At 47.0% G+C, this 18959-nt stretch overlaps 1 protein-coding gene across 3 annotated transcripts in view; it reads right to left on the reverse strand.

The window, feature by feature from the left end:
• The window catches only part of LOC127586968 (neurexin-2-like), a 760879-nt gene that overhangs the window by 45328 nt on the left and 696592 nt on the right, over window positions 1-18959 (reverse strand). For all 3 annotated transcript variants that reach the window (XM_052045024.1, XM_052045023.1, XM_052045022.1), the window contains one exon: window positions 14746-15068. In XM_052045024.1, coding sequence (XP_051900984.1) covers window positions 14746-15068 — 323 coding nt within the window. The remainder of the gene's footprint in view (window positions 1-14745; window positions 15069-18959) is intronic.

Consider the following 18959-nt stretch of genomic DNA (forward strand, 5'->3'; position numbering starts at 1 on the left):
TGCAGCGGGAGTACCTAGAACCCCAGTGCAAACAGTAGGAGGAGAAATCCACCTCACCCACCTGCCAATCTGTCAGGCTCCTCCCACTCCATCCACAGAAGAGTCTACTTCAGTCTCAGGCACTGGAGAACTGGAGTGGAAGAAAATCCCCCTCAAACCTACAGAACTGCCTGAGAAGAGACAGCTGGCACCGTTGTAATTTTGTGCAACCTCCTCTCCCCCCACCACCCCCCCCCCCCCCCCCCCAAAATCACTGGTAGCCATGCCTTCAGCTCCCTCAGACCAAGGCTCTGGAATTCCCTCCGTAAATTTCCCTAGTGTTAAGAAGCTGCTGAAAACCTCTGCATTTGTGATAAACACTCCTGTTAGGCACCTGGGACATTTTATTACCTTGAGTGTTACATAAATGCAAGTAATTGTCGTTGCTTTTCAGTTTCCCCACAATGCCTCTCTGATGTAAGAGACTGATGGCACTTGTGAGACGGCGATGTTGACTACAGTAAGGGTTGCATTATATTCAGGCTTTATCACTCCGGCCCATTGCTGATCTCCACTCATCACAGCCACCATTCCTGCATTACATCCCATTTGTTCGAGGAGAGATGAGAGAGTGCAAGTTCTGGAGACAAGCTGGCAGAATATTTCTTTACGGCAACTAACCTGTGGTGTGCTCAGAATTAAATTTCTTCCACAAAGCTCTCATGTCTATTAGTCCCAACCTGTGTCATGTGTCAAAAGAACCAATTATTCTCCAGGAATAAAAAGTAATCCGTGTGTTAACAGGCGGAACAAATATTAACCAGTGATTGCCTTTCTGTTTGCTGAGTAAAATTTGAGTTTACCTTTTATTTATTATGAATTGAATTAATGTGCACAAGTTGGCCACCGAACCCCCTTGAGCCTGCTGCACCATCCAATAAAATCCTGGCTAATCAAGTGCCTTTCCCACATTCTCACTCCATTCCCATATCCCCAGCCCCTTGCTGCTTAAAAACTTAGCAATCTGTAACTTGAATATCCTCAATGCCGAGCATCCACAGCCTCTAAGGAGAGAATTCCAGAGGTTCCCATCACTCTGGATGAGGAAATTTCTCCCATCTCCAACCGAAATGTCAGTGTCCTTACCCTGAATGGTGCCCCAAATCCCAAGGAACCAGGCCGTCACCTTCCACCCTGTTGTTCCCTCTTGATTTTTCAATATCCCATCCAGTGAGCTCCCAAAGTGAGCACAGAAACTGTCACCAACGTCCTTTAAAGCAGAGATGTTTGTTCCTTACAATGCAACTTATGGAACCTTGCTGTGTAAACGCTGTTCTAGAGTTTCCTCAAGAGTGACACCTTAAAAATGTACAATTGACTGATCTGTTCTCAGAACTGAAAGTACACCTCACTTTTGAGTTGTTGCCAACACCCGTTGGCCTGTTTGGGGCTCATTGCCCAGAGTCCACTGTAACAGGTCACTCAGTCAGAGTGTGACTGGCACAGCCTGTCAGCCTCCATCTTCTTCTCAGGCAGCCCTGAGGCAGAGGGTGACTTCCTTCCTCTGATGAGGCCAATGTGGGACTCAGACTCTTGACACGAGCGGCCAGGAGATATTCACTACTGGGGCTGTTGAGGTGGGGGGGCACGCAGGGGGGGAATAGAGTGGGATTCCCATCATGCTTTTACTGCCTCACCTCACTTTGGGGCAGTGGTGGCCGAGCATTTCATAGAATCATAGAAAACCTACAGCACAGTACAGGCCCTTCGGCCCATAAAGTTGTGCCGAACATGTCTCTACCTTATAAATTCCTAGGCTGACCCACATCCCTCTATTTTTCTAAGCTCCATGTACCTATCCAAAAGTCTCTTAAAAGACCCTATCGTATCCACCTCCACCACTGATGACGGCAGCCCATTCCACGCACTCACCACTGAGTAAAAAACTTACCCCTGACATCTCCTCTGTACCTACTCCCCAGCACCTTAAACCTGTGTCCTCTTGTGGCAACCATTTCAGCCCTGGGAAAAAGCCCCTGACCATCCACACAATCAATGCCTCTTATACACCTCTATCAGGTCACCTCTCATCCTCCGTCGCTCCAAGGAGAAAAGGCCAAGTTCACTCAACCTGTTTTCATAACGCATGCTCCCCAATCCAGGCAACATCCTTGTAAATCTCTTCTGCACCCTTTCTATGGCTTCCACATCCTTCCTGTGGAGAGGTGACCAGAACTGAGCGCAGTACTCCACGTGGGGTCTTACCAGGGTCCTATATAGCTGCAACATTACCTCTTGGCTCCTAAATTCAATTCCACGATTGATGAAGGACAATACACTGTATGCCTTCTTAACCACAGAGTCAACCTGTGCAGCTGCTTTGAGCATCCTATGGACTCAGACCCCAAGATCCCTCTGATCCTCCACACTGCCAAGAGTCCTACCATTAATACTATATTCTGCCATCATATTTGGCTTACCAAAATGAACCACTTCACACTTATTTAGGTTGAACTCCATCTGCCTCTTCTCAGCCCAGTTTTGCATCCTATCTATGTCCCACTGTAACCTTCAAACAGGAAAGCCCTAGCTCACTCAACCTATCATAAGACATGCTCTCCAATCCAGGCAACATCCTGGTAAATCTCCTCTGCACCCTCTCTAAAGCTTCCACATCCTTCCTATAATGAGGCGACCAGAACTGAACGCAATACTCCAAGTGTGCTCTAACCAGAGTTCTATGGAGCGGCAACATTACCTTATGGTTCCTGAACTCAATCCCCCAACTAATGAAGGCCAACACACCGCACACCTTCTTATTAACCCTATCAACCTGCACGGCAACGTTGAGGGATCTATGGACATGGACCCCAAGATCCCTCTGTTCCTCCACACTGCTAAGTGTTCTGCCATTAACCTTGTATTCTGATTTCAAATTCGATCTCCCAAAATGTATCACTTCACACTTTTCTGGGTTGAACTCCATCTGCCACTTCTCAGCCCAGCTCCACATTCTATCGACATCCTGTTGTAATCTACAGCAACTTTCTATAGTATCCACAACACCACCAATCTTTGTATCATCAGCAAACTTACTAACCCACCCTTCCACATCCTCAAAGTCATATATATGAAAATCACAGCAGGGGTCCCAGAACAGATCCCTGCAGAACACTACTACTCACCAAACTCCGAGCAGAATATGCTTCATCTACCACCATCCTGTGTCTTCTATGGATGAGCCAACTCTGAATCCACACAGCTGAGTTCCCCTGGATCCCATGCCTCCTGACTTTCTGAATAAGCCTTCCGTGAGGAACCTTATCAAACACCTTACTAAAATCCATGTACACCACATCCACTGCTCTACCTTCATCAATGTGCTTTGTCACATCCTAAAAGAATTCAATCAGGCTTGTGAGGCATGACCTGCCCCTCACAAAGCTATGCTGACTGTCCCTGATCAGCCTTCCCTAAATGCCCATAAATCCTGTCTAAGAATCTTCTCCAGTAATTTGCCCACCACTGAAGAAAGACTCACTGGTCCGTAATTCCCAGGGTTATCCCTACTCCCTTTCTTAAGCAAAGAAACAACATTTGCCACCCTCCAATCATCTGGCACTACTCCTGTGGCCAGTGAAGACGCAAAGATCATTGCCAAAGGCGCAGCAATCTCTTCCCTCGCTTCCCGTAATAACCTTGGATGTATCCCATCCGGCCCCGGTGACTTATCTATCTTAATATTTTTCAAAGGTTCTAGTACGTCCTCTTTCCTCACATCAACATGCCCGAGCGCATTAGCCTGTCGTACGCCATCCTCGCAAACGTCAAGCTCTCTGGTAAATACTGAAGCAAAGTATTCATTAAGGACCTCCCCTACCTCTTCTGACTCCAGGCGGATGTTTCCTCTTTTATCCCTGATCAGTCGTACCTTCACTCTAGTCATCCTCCTACTCTTCACATAGGTGTAGAATGCCTAAGGGTTCTGCTTGATCCTCCTCATCAATGACTCCTCATGCCCCCTTCTAGCTCTCCTCAGTCCATTCTTAAGCTCCCTCCTGGCTACCTTGTCACTCTCCAGAGCCCTGTCTGATCCATGCTTTCTAAACCTTAGGTAAGCTTCTTTCTTCCTCTTGACAAGATATTCTACATCTCTTGGCAACCACAGTTCCTTCACTCTATCATCCTTACCCTGCCTCAATGGGACAAACCTATCCAGAATCCTATGCAAGTACTGCCTAAACAACCTTCACATTTCCACTGTGCACTTCCCCAAGAACACCTGTTCCCCCAATTTACGCTCCCAAGTTCCTGCCTAATGGCATCACAATTACCCCTCCCCCAGTTAAATACTTTCCCATATCATCTGCTCCTATCCCTCTCCAAGACTAGGGTAAAGGTCAAGGAGTTATGGTTACTATCTCCAAAATGCTCTCCCACCGAGAGATCGGAAACCTGATCAGGCTCATTGCCTATTACCAGGTCCAGTATGGCCTCTCCTCTAGAATACCTGTCCACATACTGTATCAGGAATCCTTCCTGGACACACCGAACAAACTCCACCCCACCTATCCCCTTTACACTAAGGAAGTGCCAATCAATATTAGGGAAGTTGAAATCACCCATGACAACAACCCTGTTATTTTTGCACCTCTCCAAAATCTGCCTCCTGATCTGCTCCGCAGCATCTCTGCTGACATGGGGGGGGGGGGTCTGTAGAATACACCCAAGAGTGATCACTCCTTTCCTGTTTCTGACTTCCACCCACACTGACTCAGTAGACAATCCCTCCAGGACATCCTCCCTTTCTACAGCTGTGACACTGTCCCTGATCAACAAAGCCACCCCCCCCCCCACGTCTTTTACCTCCACCTATCCCTTTTGAAACATCTAAACCCCAGAATATCCAGCAGCCATTCCTGCCCTTATAGTTCCACATACTTACCCATGCACTTAAGTTCATCACCCCTGTCCCTGATACTTCTCGCACTAAAGTAGACACACTTCAGCCATCCAACTGACTGCAAGTTTACCTTTTCAACTGCCTGTCCTTCCTCACAGTCTTTCTACACTCTGCATCTACATGTACACTGAATGCACCAACCTCTGACCTATCACTCCAGTTCCCATCCCCCTGCCAAATTAGTTTAAACCCTCCCCAACAGTTCCAGCAAACCTGCCCACAAGAATATTGGTCCCCCTCCAGTTCAGGTGTAACCCATCCCTTTTGTACAGGTCGTACCTTCCCCAGAAGAGATCGCAATGATCCACAAATCATAAACCCTACCCCCTGCACCAATTCCTCGGCCACACATTCATCTGCCAAGTCATCCTATTCTTACCCTCACTGGCACATGGCATAGGCAGCAATCCAGAGATTACTAACCTTGAGGTCCTGCTTTTCAGCTTCCTACCTAGCTCCCTATATTCCCACTTCAGGGACCTCATCTCCTTTCCTACCTACATCATTGGTACCAATACGTACCATGAGCTCTGGCTGTTTCCACTCCCCCTTCAGAATGCTGATCCAAGACATCCCTGAACCAGGTACCCGGGAGGCAACATACCATCCAGGAGTCTCTTTCACATCCACAGAATCTCCTGTCTGCCCCCCTTACTATGGCATCCCCTATCACTACCACTCTCCTTGTCTCCCCCCTTCCCTTCTGCACCACATGACCAGGCTCAGTGCCAGAGACCTGGTCACTGTAGCTTTCCCCTGGTAGGTTCCCCCCCACAGTATCCAAAGTGGTATACCTGTTAATGAGAGGAATGGCCACAGGGGTACTCTCACTACCTGCCTATTCTCCATCCTTCTCCTGACAATCACCCAGCTACTTGCCTCCTGCAGCTTCAGAGTGACTGCCCCCCATATGTCTTACCTATGAGCTCCTTGTTATCCCATAGGAGCCAAAGGTCATCCAGCTACAGCTCCGGTTCCCTAACACGGTCTGTAAGGAGCTGCAGCTGGATGCACATCGTGCAGGTGCAGCTATCAGGGAGACTGGATGTCTCCCAGAACTGCCACATCTCACAAGCTGAACACACCACTGACCCTGGAGCCATTCTCACTACTCTAGCTCAGCACTAAAGGAAACACCAAAACAAGGAAAGGAAGTTAGCAGTGACTTAACTTTGCTTCTTCACACCCACACCCACACCCACACCCACACCCACACCCACACCCACACCCACACCCACACCCACACCCACACCCACACAAAGGCCACTCCCAAAATGACCACTCTGCTTATACCTGCCTTCCCTTTATTTGCTGCTATTAATAAGCCAATCAACTGGTCACAATTTGCAAATGTACCTCGTTTAGACTCTTGCAAGGTGAAACTCACAAGCTCAGGCACAGAGACTCACCTCTTCTAAGGTTGCCGTGCAGGTCAATAGGGTTGTTAAGAAGGCGTATGGTGTGTTGGCCTTCATTAGTCAGGGTATTGAGTTCAAGAGCCGTAAGGTAATGTTGCAGCTCTATAGAACTCTGGTAGCATATGATGTATTGTTGACCACTGCATGTAAGGTTCCCCACCAGCCCCAGTGAATTGACAACAGTTACAGAGTTCCTTCCCATTGGTTGATATGCTATTGTGTTGGGGCACACGGTTGTTAGTTTGAGCTCCTGATTGACTCACCAAACCCGGTCCCAATTATCCACCTCCACTTACAGCTCTCCCAGGAGAACTTGGGTTCAGGAGGCTCGGTTGGACTTTGTTCAGAAACAACTCTCGTCCTTGAGGATGCTGGGGCCTTTTCTCATGAATCCCGGCGGTAATGAAGGGCCTAGGCTAATCACTGCCATGTATTGCCATGGCAACTTGCCTTGCTAGCACCTTTCACTGCAGGCTGACCTGAGTATTCCATGGCTTCACAATGATCAATGGAAGTGTACAGCACAACTGTTTAATTCTTTCCCATACAACGAGAAATTATTCATTTTAAAATTCCCGACCTTTCGAGGTAAAATAAAGGCCCAGTTTTTTCACATTCTTTTTACAAAGAAAACATTAATGTTGCGAATCGTTAATGCAGTCCACATCATGTTTAAAATGTTGTCAGGGATTGTTTTTTTACATAAAAAGAGAAGATCGATGCTTACTCACTGGAAGAAACAAGAGAGAAAGGATTTGACCAGAATTACAGCACTGTTAGATATTAAGTTGGACAGCCTGTCACTCAGTATAGAGCTGCTGTGTCTTATCTCTAAACCTGAATAGGAAATACATTTTTGCCTCACTAATGTTGAACACAAAACAATGCTGGCTATGCTGTGCTTCTGACACTCTCTCAAAAGAATGGTCCTGTTGGAATTTGTTGAGTGTTTTGATGGATTTTGATTGTGAACTTGGGGAGGGGGGAGAGGGGGGGAAATTATTTCCACTGGTACGTCCCTTAGTTACCAGGCAACCACAGTGTGGTATATTTCATATGGAATATTTAAATTGGTTGCCTTTAGTTGTAAGGAGACGTTGAACGTCTGGGCTTGTTTTCCCTGGAGGGAAGGAGGCTGAGGGACGACCTGATAAGATTATGAGAGGCGATAGACAGGGTAGGTAATCAAAGTTTACCTGTGGTTGGGGTATCAAAAACAAGAGGGCATGGGTTTAAGGTGAGGGGAAGGAGTTTTAAAAGGGATTTGAGGGGAAAGTTTGAGTGGTTAATGTCTGAATGTACTGCCAGAAGAGGTGGTGGAATCAGATACAATCAGTACATTTAAGAGATATTTAGATAGGCACTTAAGTAGCCAAGGCATAGACAGGTCCTAATGCAGGCAAATAGGATTAGTAGATGGGCAGAAAGGTCGGCATGGATACGCTGAGCTGACCTTCCTCTGCCGTATGACTCTATGATCATAAATGAGTATCATTTCGTTAAATGACCCCATGTAATTGTAGGTGTGACATCACAAGGTGATTAGTCTTCCACAAATTGTTAATGCCTGTTCTGAAGTTCCTGGCTTCTTCAAGAGTTCAGCAGCTCCTCAGTATTTCACATAGACAACCCCACAATACAACACTACTGGTGATGAGGGCAGTGAAGATGCACATCAGGGCCAGAGTGAAGAAAGGGCGTGCTGGGCACAAAACACTAAGAGAAAGGGAACTCAAAACACATCAGTGAATAGAGGACCTGCTCTCATACCATTATATCATTGTATCACATGTGCATGTAACTATTTTAAATATTCCATTCAAAGCCCAACGCTCCAGAGAGAGGAGGTGACTGGTGGTGTTGAAGTGTTGACAAAAGTTGGTGCACAGTGAGCGAGTAGACCTCGCTCTCATTAAAGAGGAAGCAGTATCAGCAGTGCAGTGAGAGACAGCAAGACACTGATGACCCCAGATAGCTCAGGAGAATTAAACTCAGGAGAATTGAACATTATGCAGTGTTCTTCTGTTTGGCTGGGAAACAATTCAGGACGCACAGGCAGCCTGGGAGAACAGATTCAACCACTGAGCTTTTCACAGAATGGAAGTGTCGTCACTGTAGATCACATTGTGTAAGGAGGAGATCATGTTGAAAAGGCAATGGGAATGCCACAAGAGAGTGCGAGAAGGCTATTCTATTGTCAGAGGTTGGCTCTGAGACAGCTCACATGATCACCAGTCTGATGTCTCCACAATACACCAAAGATGTTTCACTTACTGAGCAACTGATACTTCCAGGAACGGATTGGTGAAAGAAAGGAAGAATCAATTGGGGAGAGATGGTTCCTGTCCAGACACTCAGAAAACATGCTAGGAAATGCTCTTACCCGAATATGAAGAAATCTTTCAGGTGTTACTGGCCACAGGGCTTGTTTACACTTCAGGCATACAGGCAGGGCAGGGCAGGGCAGGGCACTTTAAATCCATGCCCAGCATCACACTTAGTAAATAGCTGGAGGAAGGATGAGACCACCTGGAGGAGATTGACAGTGCCAATGAAGGTAATGTCCAAAGTTAGCACGAAGGTTAGGCCATGAAGAGTCGATGAAGTGACCTTCAGCCAATCAATGGGTGATACACCATTGTTCAAACATTTTAACATCTTTAGATAGAGCCAAGTTCTACACATAGTTGGACCTGTTGCACTTGCACATTCAACAGATGTAGAAAAAGGGAATCGACAAACGTGCACCATAACTTCTCTTGTACAGTTAAACCGTGACCATAAATTTTCCAGTCAGCAATGGACAAGATTGTTGGGAACTTAACCAGCACAACCTTCTCATTGCTACTGCTCTGAGCAATAAAATCTTCACAATTTCAAGAAGCTAATCAAATGATTGCATCGCCATAACGTAAAAGTCAAATGAAATAAATCCACTTTTGTCCAACCAGCAGCTGTCCATCTTGATTGAAAGTGGACACCAATGCTTTACAAGAAGTCAGGACAAAGGCCAAGAGGGTAGAAGATGGGGCATTATTCAGTGATAACCCAGATTGTACCAGATTTGATAACTACACCGGCTGGGTAAGAGCAGTGAAAAATGGAGGTGGAATGAATCAATAGTAAGGATAGGACTTTAGGCAAATCGAGCACAAGCGGTGATTTTTTATTGCGCACTGTTACACAACCATGAAGCTTGTGTGTGATGCTTAATCGTGGAGTGGACATTGTTATCAAGTGAACAGAATTAGGTGCAAAGAGAAAGGTATTATCTTTGAACAAATGTTTTCACCAGTATCTCTTGGGAAGTTATTGCTAGTGATGGATCACAGCACCCCATAAACAATTCTAGAACCAAAATCAGCGATTCCAGCCACAGCAGCCTCTAAACCATGGAGCTGGGAAACTCTACCTCAATACAATCACTCCACCAAGTAATGGTGTTCCACCCAGAGCATGGATATTTGCACAAAGGTTCGGATTTAAGTAGGCAGAAGACAATCTTCAGCATGCAACTGTTGGATGACAACCTCCAGTCACAGCCACAGTTACTACTTAAAACAGATCCATGAACTCACTCTCAAGGGTTGAACCAATTCAGGATAAATATCCAAAAGCGGTTATGCAATCCTTTTATATTAGGAGTTTCTAAGTGTCTCCTGATCAAGGATGTGTGAATTGGGCGTGATGAATAATCAGTCAGTTAGCTCAGAATGCAGAACAAGGCCATCAAAGACCCCCTACAGATGTGGAGGTAGACAACACAACCATTTCAGAGGGTCCTTGCTGAGTTTTGTCAGAAAGCCAATGATAACTTTCTAATCCTTGTCAAGGCTCACCGTAAATGGACTGACAGTCAACACGTGGGATCACGCACAACAGCAAAACATACAACTGAAGGACAGAGATTGATTTCCACAACTCATGGCATATGAGCAGATAACAGACCACAATTCCCGCCATATCAATTTGAATACTTTATACAGAGGATTGTATCAGTTATACGTTAATTCCCTGTGCCTCCCACATCACATGGAATAGCTGAAAGATTTGTATGCAATACTTAAGGAAGCTTTGAAGAGATAACATTCCCAAGGTTGAGTCTAATGTTAGCTAATTTCCTGTTCAGGGATTGTACAATGTCACAGTCACAGCAATACTTATAACGGATATCCTGGGGGGGATGTCCAGTGAGGTCATGTGGGTAGAACTTCAAAATAAGAAAGGGGTGATCACCTTGATGGGATTATATAATAGGCGCCCCCAATAGTCGGTGGGAATTAGAGGAGCGAGCATGCAGGGAAATCACAGATGGATATAGGAACAATAGGGTTGTAATAGTAGGTGACTTTAACCTCCATAATATTGACTGGGTTTGCCTTAGGACTAAGGGATGGGGAAGAATTTGTTGTGACCAGAAAAGTTTTCTGAAGCAATATGTAGATGGCCCTGCCAGAGAAGTGGCTAAACGCAACCTCCTCTTAGGAAATGAAGCTGGGCAAGTGGTTGATATGTCGGCCGGGACCAGTGGCCATAATTCAAGAGAGTTATGGAAAAAGATAGAACTGATCCTCAAGTCAAAGTCCAAAACTGGGGGAAGGCTAATTTCAATGGCATCAGACAGGAACTTGCAAAAGTTGATTAGGAGATCCTCTCTACATATAAAGGGTCTTCTGGCAAGTGGGAGGCTTTTAAAAGTGTGATAGGAAGAGTTCAGGGCCAACATGTGAAAGGCAAGGCTGGTAAATGAGGGAACTTTGGCTGATGAGGGATATTGAGCTCTGGTCAGGAAAAAGGAAGCATATGTCAGGAATAGGTAGCTGGGGTCAAGCAAGCCCCTTGAAGAGTCCAGGGAATGTAGGAGCAGACCTTAAGTCTTTGGAGAGCAAAAAGGGGCCATGAGATATCCCTGTTGTATAAGATAAAGGAGAATCCTAAAAGATTCTATAAATAAATAAAAGCAAAAGGGTAACTAGGGAGAGAGTAGGACTCTTTATAGATCAGTGTGGTGATGCATGAGGAACCACAGGGAATAGACAAGGTCTGAAATGAATCATTTGTATTTACCACAGAGAAGGATGTGGAAGTTACTAAGTTCAGGGGAGCGAATAGTGATATCCTGGAGCACATCAACATTACAAAGGAGGAGGTGTTGGAGATCGTGAAACACATAAAGGAGAATAAACCTATAGGGCGTGACCAGGTGGATCATAGGATATTGTGGGAAGCAAGGGAGAAGATTGCTGGGGCCCTGGCAAAGATTGTTGTATCTTCACCACAGATGAGGAACCAGAAGACTAGAGGACAGCTAATGTTGTGTCTTTATTTAAGAAAGGCAGCAGGGATAAGCCAGGGAACTACAAGCCAATGAGCCTTACATCATTGGTGGGAAAGTTATTGGAAGGGATTCTGAGGGGCAGGATTTATTTGTATTGCAAAGGCAATGGCAGATTAGGAACAATCAGCATGGCCTTGTGAGTGGGAAATAGTGTCTCACAAATTTTATTTTAAGGAGGTGACAAAGAAGACAGACGAAAGCGGGATAGTAGACATGGTATACATGGACCTTAGCGAGGCTTTTGATGAGGTCCAGCATGGTAGGGTGGTCCAGAAGGTTAGATCACGTGGGATTTGGGGGAGCTAGCCAATTGGATACAAAATTGGCTTTGTGGTAGGAGTCAGAGGGTAGTAGTGGAGGGGTGTTCAGATCAGAGCCCTGTGATCAGTGGTGTACCACAGGGATCGGCGCTAGGTCCTCTGTTGTTTGTCATAAATATTAATGATTTGGATGAGAATGTAGGTGCCATAAGTTTGCAGATGTCACTAAAATTCATGTTAGAGTGGACAGTGAAGAAGGTTGTCTAAGATTACAACAGGATCTAGATCAACTGGGGAAGTGGTAAAAGGAATGACAGATGGAATTTAATTCAAGAGAAACAAAGGACTGCAGATGCTGGAATTTACATGAAAAACATTATGATGCTGGAGGAACTCAGCAGGCCAGGCAGCATCCATGCAGAAAAGCAGGCGGTCAACATTTCAGATCAGAACCCTTCTTCAGTATTGGATAGGAAAGGGGGAAGCCCAATATATAGGAGGGTAAAGCAGAGCAGTGATAGGTGGACAAAAGAGGGGAGGCAGGGTGGGCACAGGGAGGTGATAGGTAGATGCAGGTCAGAGAGGGTGATAGGCAGGTACGGGGGAGGGGAGAGCAGATCCACCGAGAGATGGGTCAAAGGTAAGAAGAGAGAGGAAAAAAAGGGCTAGGAAAGGGAAGAAGAAGAAGAAGCATGGTGTGGGGGGGGGGGGGGGTTTGGGGGGGGGTTTGTGGGTAAGGGGGTGGGGATTACCCAAAGTGGGAGAATTCAATGTTCATGCCGTTAGGCTGCAAGGTTCCAGGACGGAAAATGAGGTGCTGTTCCTCCAGTTTGAGCTTAGAATTCTCCCGGCAGTGGAGGAGGCCGAGAACTGACATATCAGTGATAGTGTGGGAGGGGGAGTTGAAGTGACCGGCAATGGGGAGATGCAGGTCGCGGTTACGGACAGAGCGCAGGTGTTCTGCGAAACGGTGACACAAGTGCAAAGTGATGCATTTTGCAAAGTTAAATCAGGCCAGGACATACATAGTGAATTATTAATGTGTTAATGAACAGCAAGACCTAGGGGTACAAGTACATAGTTCCCTGAAAATGGGGACACAGGTAGACAGAGCAGTGAGGAAGGCATATGGCATGCTTGCCTTCATTGGCCGAGCCACTAAGTGAAGAGGTAGGATGCCATATTTCAGTTGGACAAAACGTTGGTTGGACTGCACCTGGAGTATTGTGTGCAGTTCTGTTCACCACACTATAGGAGGGTGTGATTAAGTTAGAGAGGGTGCAGAAAAAATTTACATGATGTTGCCTGGATGAAGGTCTTGACTTATAAGGAGAGGTCGGATAGAGGGGGAGGAGATTTAAAGGAGATTTGAGGACTAGGTTTTTCACACACAAAGCAGTTGGTATCTGGAATGAGCTGCCAAAAGGGGTGGTGGAGGCGGTCACAACATTTAAGGGGCATCTGGACAGGTACTTGAATGAGCAGGGCACAAGGGGATGTATAATTAATGCAGGCGTGGGATTGGTAGAGATAGGTACAATGGTCAGCATAGATGTGGGCGGCCGAAGGGCCTGTTTCCAGCTGTACAACTCCAAGAAAATCACTGCCTTCTTTTCCTTTGTAAACCATGGCTGTTGGAACTGCTGTGCTACTGGACAGAACAGAAAGGGCCCAGTTTAACACTTCATCTGAACGATGGTGCCTCTGATAAGAATGCACTGACACCCACATGACCCCAGCTCAGATCTAATGCTGGTGACACCCAACGAGAACCAAGCCAAAGCAGTCAGGACAGTTAACATGATCGTGTTCACACCTCCCAGGCATGTGGCTGACGACAAACCTACTCTAAACAGAGGGTAAAGCAACCAGCCAGACTTTCAAACCCATTGACGCATCATCTCAGATTCACTGAGCTTCAGGCAGCGCCTGTATCCTGCAGGACACCAGCTGTAGAGGAATAATGGCAAACAGATGTGGCAGCTGTGGCTGAGTGGGTAGCACTCTCTCCCCACAGAGGCAGCAGGCTCTTGGTTCAAGTCCCACTCCAGACACGAGTACAAAAGTCTGGGCTGCTGTGCCGGTGCAGTAGTGAGGGAGCCCAGCAATGCCAGAGGTGCTGATTATCCGATGAGTTGTAAAACCGAGGCCCTGCCTGCCCGACTGAATGTAAATGACCACATAGAATTTGATCTTGGGGTGCCATGTTTACTCTTAAACCAGCATCACCAGCAAACACCTGATCCAGTCATCACCACATTTGTGGGAGCTTGCTGTGCACAAATGGCTGCCATGTTACCTGCTTTGCAACAATAATCACATTTCAAGTCTTCATTGCCTCTGAAACGTCTTTGGACATCCTGAGGCCACAAAAGGTTCAATTTTAACACAAACTCCTCTTCCAATTCCACACAGCTCAGCACTGGTCTTACCCACTCCAAACATCCATACAGTCCCGGGTGCAAGTAATCGGGTACAGAGAGGCAGCAGCCATCCCATAAACCTTGAGGAATCCACAACCCTGTGACTTGGAGGTGAGAGCACATTACCCATTGGTGGAATGATTTGGACACACAAAGGTGAGAGGTGTGGACATCATTCCCAAGTCTACCTGAGCAGCAAGGCAAATAAACGTGTGGGCTATCATTCGTTGTGAGGAGGGGCTGAATGGCAATGTGAAAGACCATGTGATGGGACCCATTTGGCTACTGTTGACCTTTCCTTACAATCGCCAGATATTGACCAAGGCCCCACCCTCCACAGGGTATGTCCATGCCACTTGCTCACCTGCGTGATCCTGTCATTCATGGTGGGTGACCTCCCTCGCCGTGTGGTAGTAGTGGCCATGGTGGTGGTGGTCTCCATGATGGTGGTGGACATGTCCGCCAGTAGTGTGGTGGCTGTAGTCTCAGTGGTCATGACCGAGGGCACCTCCCCCACCAGCCGCAGGTTGCCCTCCACCTTGACGTTGGGGTCACTCTCGGCCGCCAAGGTCAAGACCTTCAAGCCATTGTAGTAGAGGCCGGCCACCTGGCCCTGGAAAGGGCGCCCGTAGTCCTTTCCTCCGATCCGGATGGAGGCCTGGCTGTTGAAGATAGTCAACTGTCGGCCTGGAAGAACAAGAGAGCAAAGATCTGTGTCGTACCTCGGAGCAAGCACGGAGATAAAGCAGCAAAAGTGATGAGTCACTGTCTAGTCACAAGCCCACCCTCACTCCCCTTGTCAGCTCCCAGGGAGGGGTGGTGAGGTGGGGCAGGTGCAAACAGAATAAAAAACGCTCAATGCGCACTCGGTCTCCGGCACGCCCTGTGGGAAGGAAGCTCTCATGTGGATGGACAGAGTGGGACGTGCTGTGGTGTCCCAGATCCCCAGCTCCACCATCATCCACCATTCTGACACTGGCAAACGTTGCTCAGCTGCCCAGGTCCCTTGCTCCAGAATTCCCTTCCTAAAACTCTCTGCCAATCACTTCCTTCAGGACCCTCCTTCAAAGCTCGCTCTGCTTTTGGTCACATGGCCCAATATCTCCCATGGCCCAGAGTCAAATTATGAAATATCTTGGGAAGTGTCATCATGTTGAGGTGCTGTTTGAGGTTGTTGACAAACACAGTTAAGACCACAAACCAAAGGTCGAAGGGGTGGCTCATCCTGGGGACACAGAGCCACCACTCAGCCCACTGAGTCTGCCCCCCCCCCCATTCTATCCATCTCCAAACTCTTTCCCCAGACCTTCAGTTGGTAGAACTCTGATCTCTGTGTGAATATTTCAGCCCATAATCCAGGCCAACACTCCCTGAGCAGGACTGAGGCACCATCAGAGGCCCTGCCTGTTCGCAGGTGGATTAACAAGAACCTTCAACCACAACAGGAAGAAGAACAGGGGAATTCTACCCGGTGCCCTGTCCAATACTTCTGCTCCAACCAGCAGTGAAAACAGATGTTTGGGTCTTTATCACAATGATGTTTGTAGGAGCTTCCCGTGAATAAACAGGCTTCTGCATTGCTTATGTCACCTCAAAAAGACCGCCTCATTGGCTGGAAACAATATGAGGTGTTCTAAGGTAGGAAAGGGGCCGTATAATTGCAAATCTCTCTCTCTTTCTCCCTCTGTCTCTTCCCCCCTTTCTCTCTCTCTGCTCCTCCCCCCCCCCTTTTTCTTTCTTTCCCCATCTTTCTCACTCCCTTTCTCCCTCTTTCTGACACAGTGTCTTTCCACCACTGTCCTCTTGGGCCAGTGTGTCCTTTGGTGTGTGGAGGTGTCTGTTTTTCTCAGCCAATGACTCAGAGGTGGGGAGGGGTGTGTGTCTGGACTCACGGTCCAACATACTCAGAAATCTGTCCATTTAAAGAGCAGAGGAAATGGAATGTGAATGGAACAGCCCAACTTCTTCCAAACTGTGCAATGTGTTCTTGCTGGAAATGTGGGCAGTATAAAAAACATGAACTGTATACTGCCATTTTAATTGCTTGTGGCAACAAGGTCATCAGATGTGACGATCCCAATCACATCCACTCTGCCTTGGAATGTCATTGTCACTGTGTGCAGCCTTTTGTTAAGGGCCTGTAACTGACCTAACCTCATTCTAAACCCTTTTGTCCAGATGAATCAGTCATTGCTCCATCTATTCCATCAGGTCCACTATTGTCAGTTTATTTGTCCTTCATGATGCGGCGTGACTGGCAAGACCAAGTATTTGTTGTTCAAAACAGGAAGGAAAGAAACGGTTCCAGGAAACTGCAGGACTGTTACCCTAACATCTGCCACAGGGAATAACACTGCCACATTCAGTCCAGAAGAAGGGTCTTGACCCAAAACGTTAACTGTTTCTTTCCCTCCATTGATGCTGCCCCTGCTGAGTTCCTCTGGCATTTTGTGTGCGTTGCCATTATTGTGAAAGAATTTTTGAGGGTATTGAGAAAAGTTCAAGGTAATGAGGCAAAGTTTGTGTGGTTTAGTGAACAGGAAATCATCTTTGGGGTGGCTCAGCTAATCGAACCACTGTCTAACAGTGCCAGAGACCACAGTTCAATCCTAACCTTGGGTGCTGTCTGTGTGGAGTTTGCACAGGAGGAGTTGAGGCCAGTATGATCATACTGAATGGTGGGCCGGCTTGAGGGGCCGAGTGGCCAACTCCTAGTTCTATTTTCATGCGTGCACGTGTTCACTCTGTGACCACTGGGGTTTCCCCCGGGTGCACTGGTTTCCTCCCACATCCTAAACAACTGTGGGTAAGTGGGTTAATTGGCTGCTGTAAATTGCCCCCAGTGTGTGGGTGAGGGGTAGAATCTGGGAGAGTTGATGGGAATGTGAGGGGAGAATAAAATGGGACGAGTGCTTAGTGGGTGGTCGATGGTTGGCAGGGATTTAGTGGGCTGAAGGGCTTGTTTCTGTTCTGTATCTCTCTGTCTAAGTAATGCGCTGTGGATCATGGGCATTTGCCACATCAAAGATTATTGGTGAAAATAAAAGTCATGGTGTAGGGGGTAACAAATTAGCGAGGGTAAAAGGTTGGCTTGCTAACAGGAAACAGAGAGTAGGAATGTGTAGGTATTTTTCTCTCTGGCCAGAGGTACAAGCAGTGTGTCACAGGGGTCGGTCCTGGACCTCAGCATCTTACAAATGAATTGGAAAAAGGAATGGTTGCTAAATTTACTGATGACACAAAGAAAGGCAGGAAAGTTACTTGTTATTGATTTTCAGGAATAGGGCATCACCAGCATTTATTGTCCATCCCTAATTGCCCCTGAGAAGGTGGGGGTGAGCTGTCTTCATTCACCGATGCAGTCCGTGTGGGAAGATGCTCCCATGCTGGTGTTGGGAGGGAGTTCCAGGATTTAAAGATAAGATTTCTTTGTTAGTCACATGTACTTCGAAACACACAATGAAATGCATCTTTGCGTAGAGTGTTCTGGGGACAGCTCACAAGTGTCGCCACGCTTCCAGCATCAACATAGCACGCCCACAACTTCCTAACCCGTACGTCTTTGGAATGTGGGAGGAAACCCACGCAGTCATGGGGATGATGAAGGGACAGTGAGATATTTCCAAGTCAGGGTGGTGTGTGACTGGGAGGGGAACCTGCAGGTGGTGGTGTTCCCCTGCACCCGCTGCCCTTGTCCCTGGTGGGAGAGGTGGTGGGTTTGGGAGGTGTTACAGAAGTGGTAAAGAGGGAATAAGGAGACCACAAAGGAATACAGATTGGTTGTGGGTGGGCGAAGATCTGACAAATAGAGTCCAAAGTGAGAAAGTGTGGAATTGTCCATTTCAGCAGGTGAAGTAACAAAATTATCCAAATGGTGAGAGGTTTCAGAACTCAGAGATGCAGAGGGACCTGGGTATCCTTGTGCATGATCTGCAAAAGTCAAGGATGTCTGCACAACAAGTGATTAGGAAAATTCATAGAACACTAGGTGAATTGAATACAAAGGTATGTAAGTTATGCACCTGGAGTACTGAGTACAGTATCAGTCTCCGAATTTAGGACAGGATGATAATGCATTGGAAACATTTCAGAGAATGGGTGGATTGTCTAATGAGGAATGGCTGGACTGGCTGGGCTTATATCTGCTGGAGTTTAGAAGAGTGAAAGGGAACTTGATTGAAACATCCCACATCCTGAGGGGTGGTGATACACCAGGTCCCGAGGGATGGTGACACACCAGATCCCGAGGGGTGGTGAGACACCAGGTCCCGCAGAGTGGTGACACACCAAGTCTCAAGGGGTGGTGTGACACCAGGTCCTGAGGGTGTGGACAAAATGTTTTCTCTTGTGGGAGAATCCAGAATGGCTTCATTGTTCACAAATAAGCAGTTGCCCACCAGAGGGAAACAAGGTGAACTTTCTCCTTTCAGAGGGTGGTGAGTGTCTAGAAATCTCCTCCTTAAAGGGTGGTGGAAGCAGAATGTTTGAATGTTTTTAAGGAACAAGCAAGGGGCGTCCTTTTAGAACTGAGATGAGGAAGGATTTCTTCAGCCAGAGGGCAGTGAATCCATGGAATTC

The sequence above is a fragment of the Pristis pectinata genome, chromosome 38 (genome assembly GCF_009764475.1).
Source record: "Pristis pectinata isolate sPriPec2 chromosome 38, sPriPec2.1.pri, whole genome shotgun sequence".
NCBI lineage: Eukaryota > Metazoa > Chordata > Chondrichthyes > Rhinopristiformes > Pristidae > Pristis > Pristis pectinata.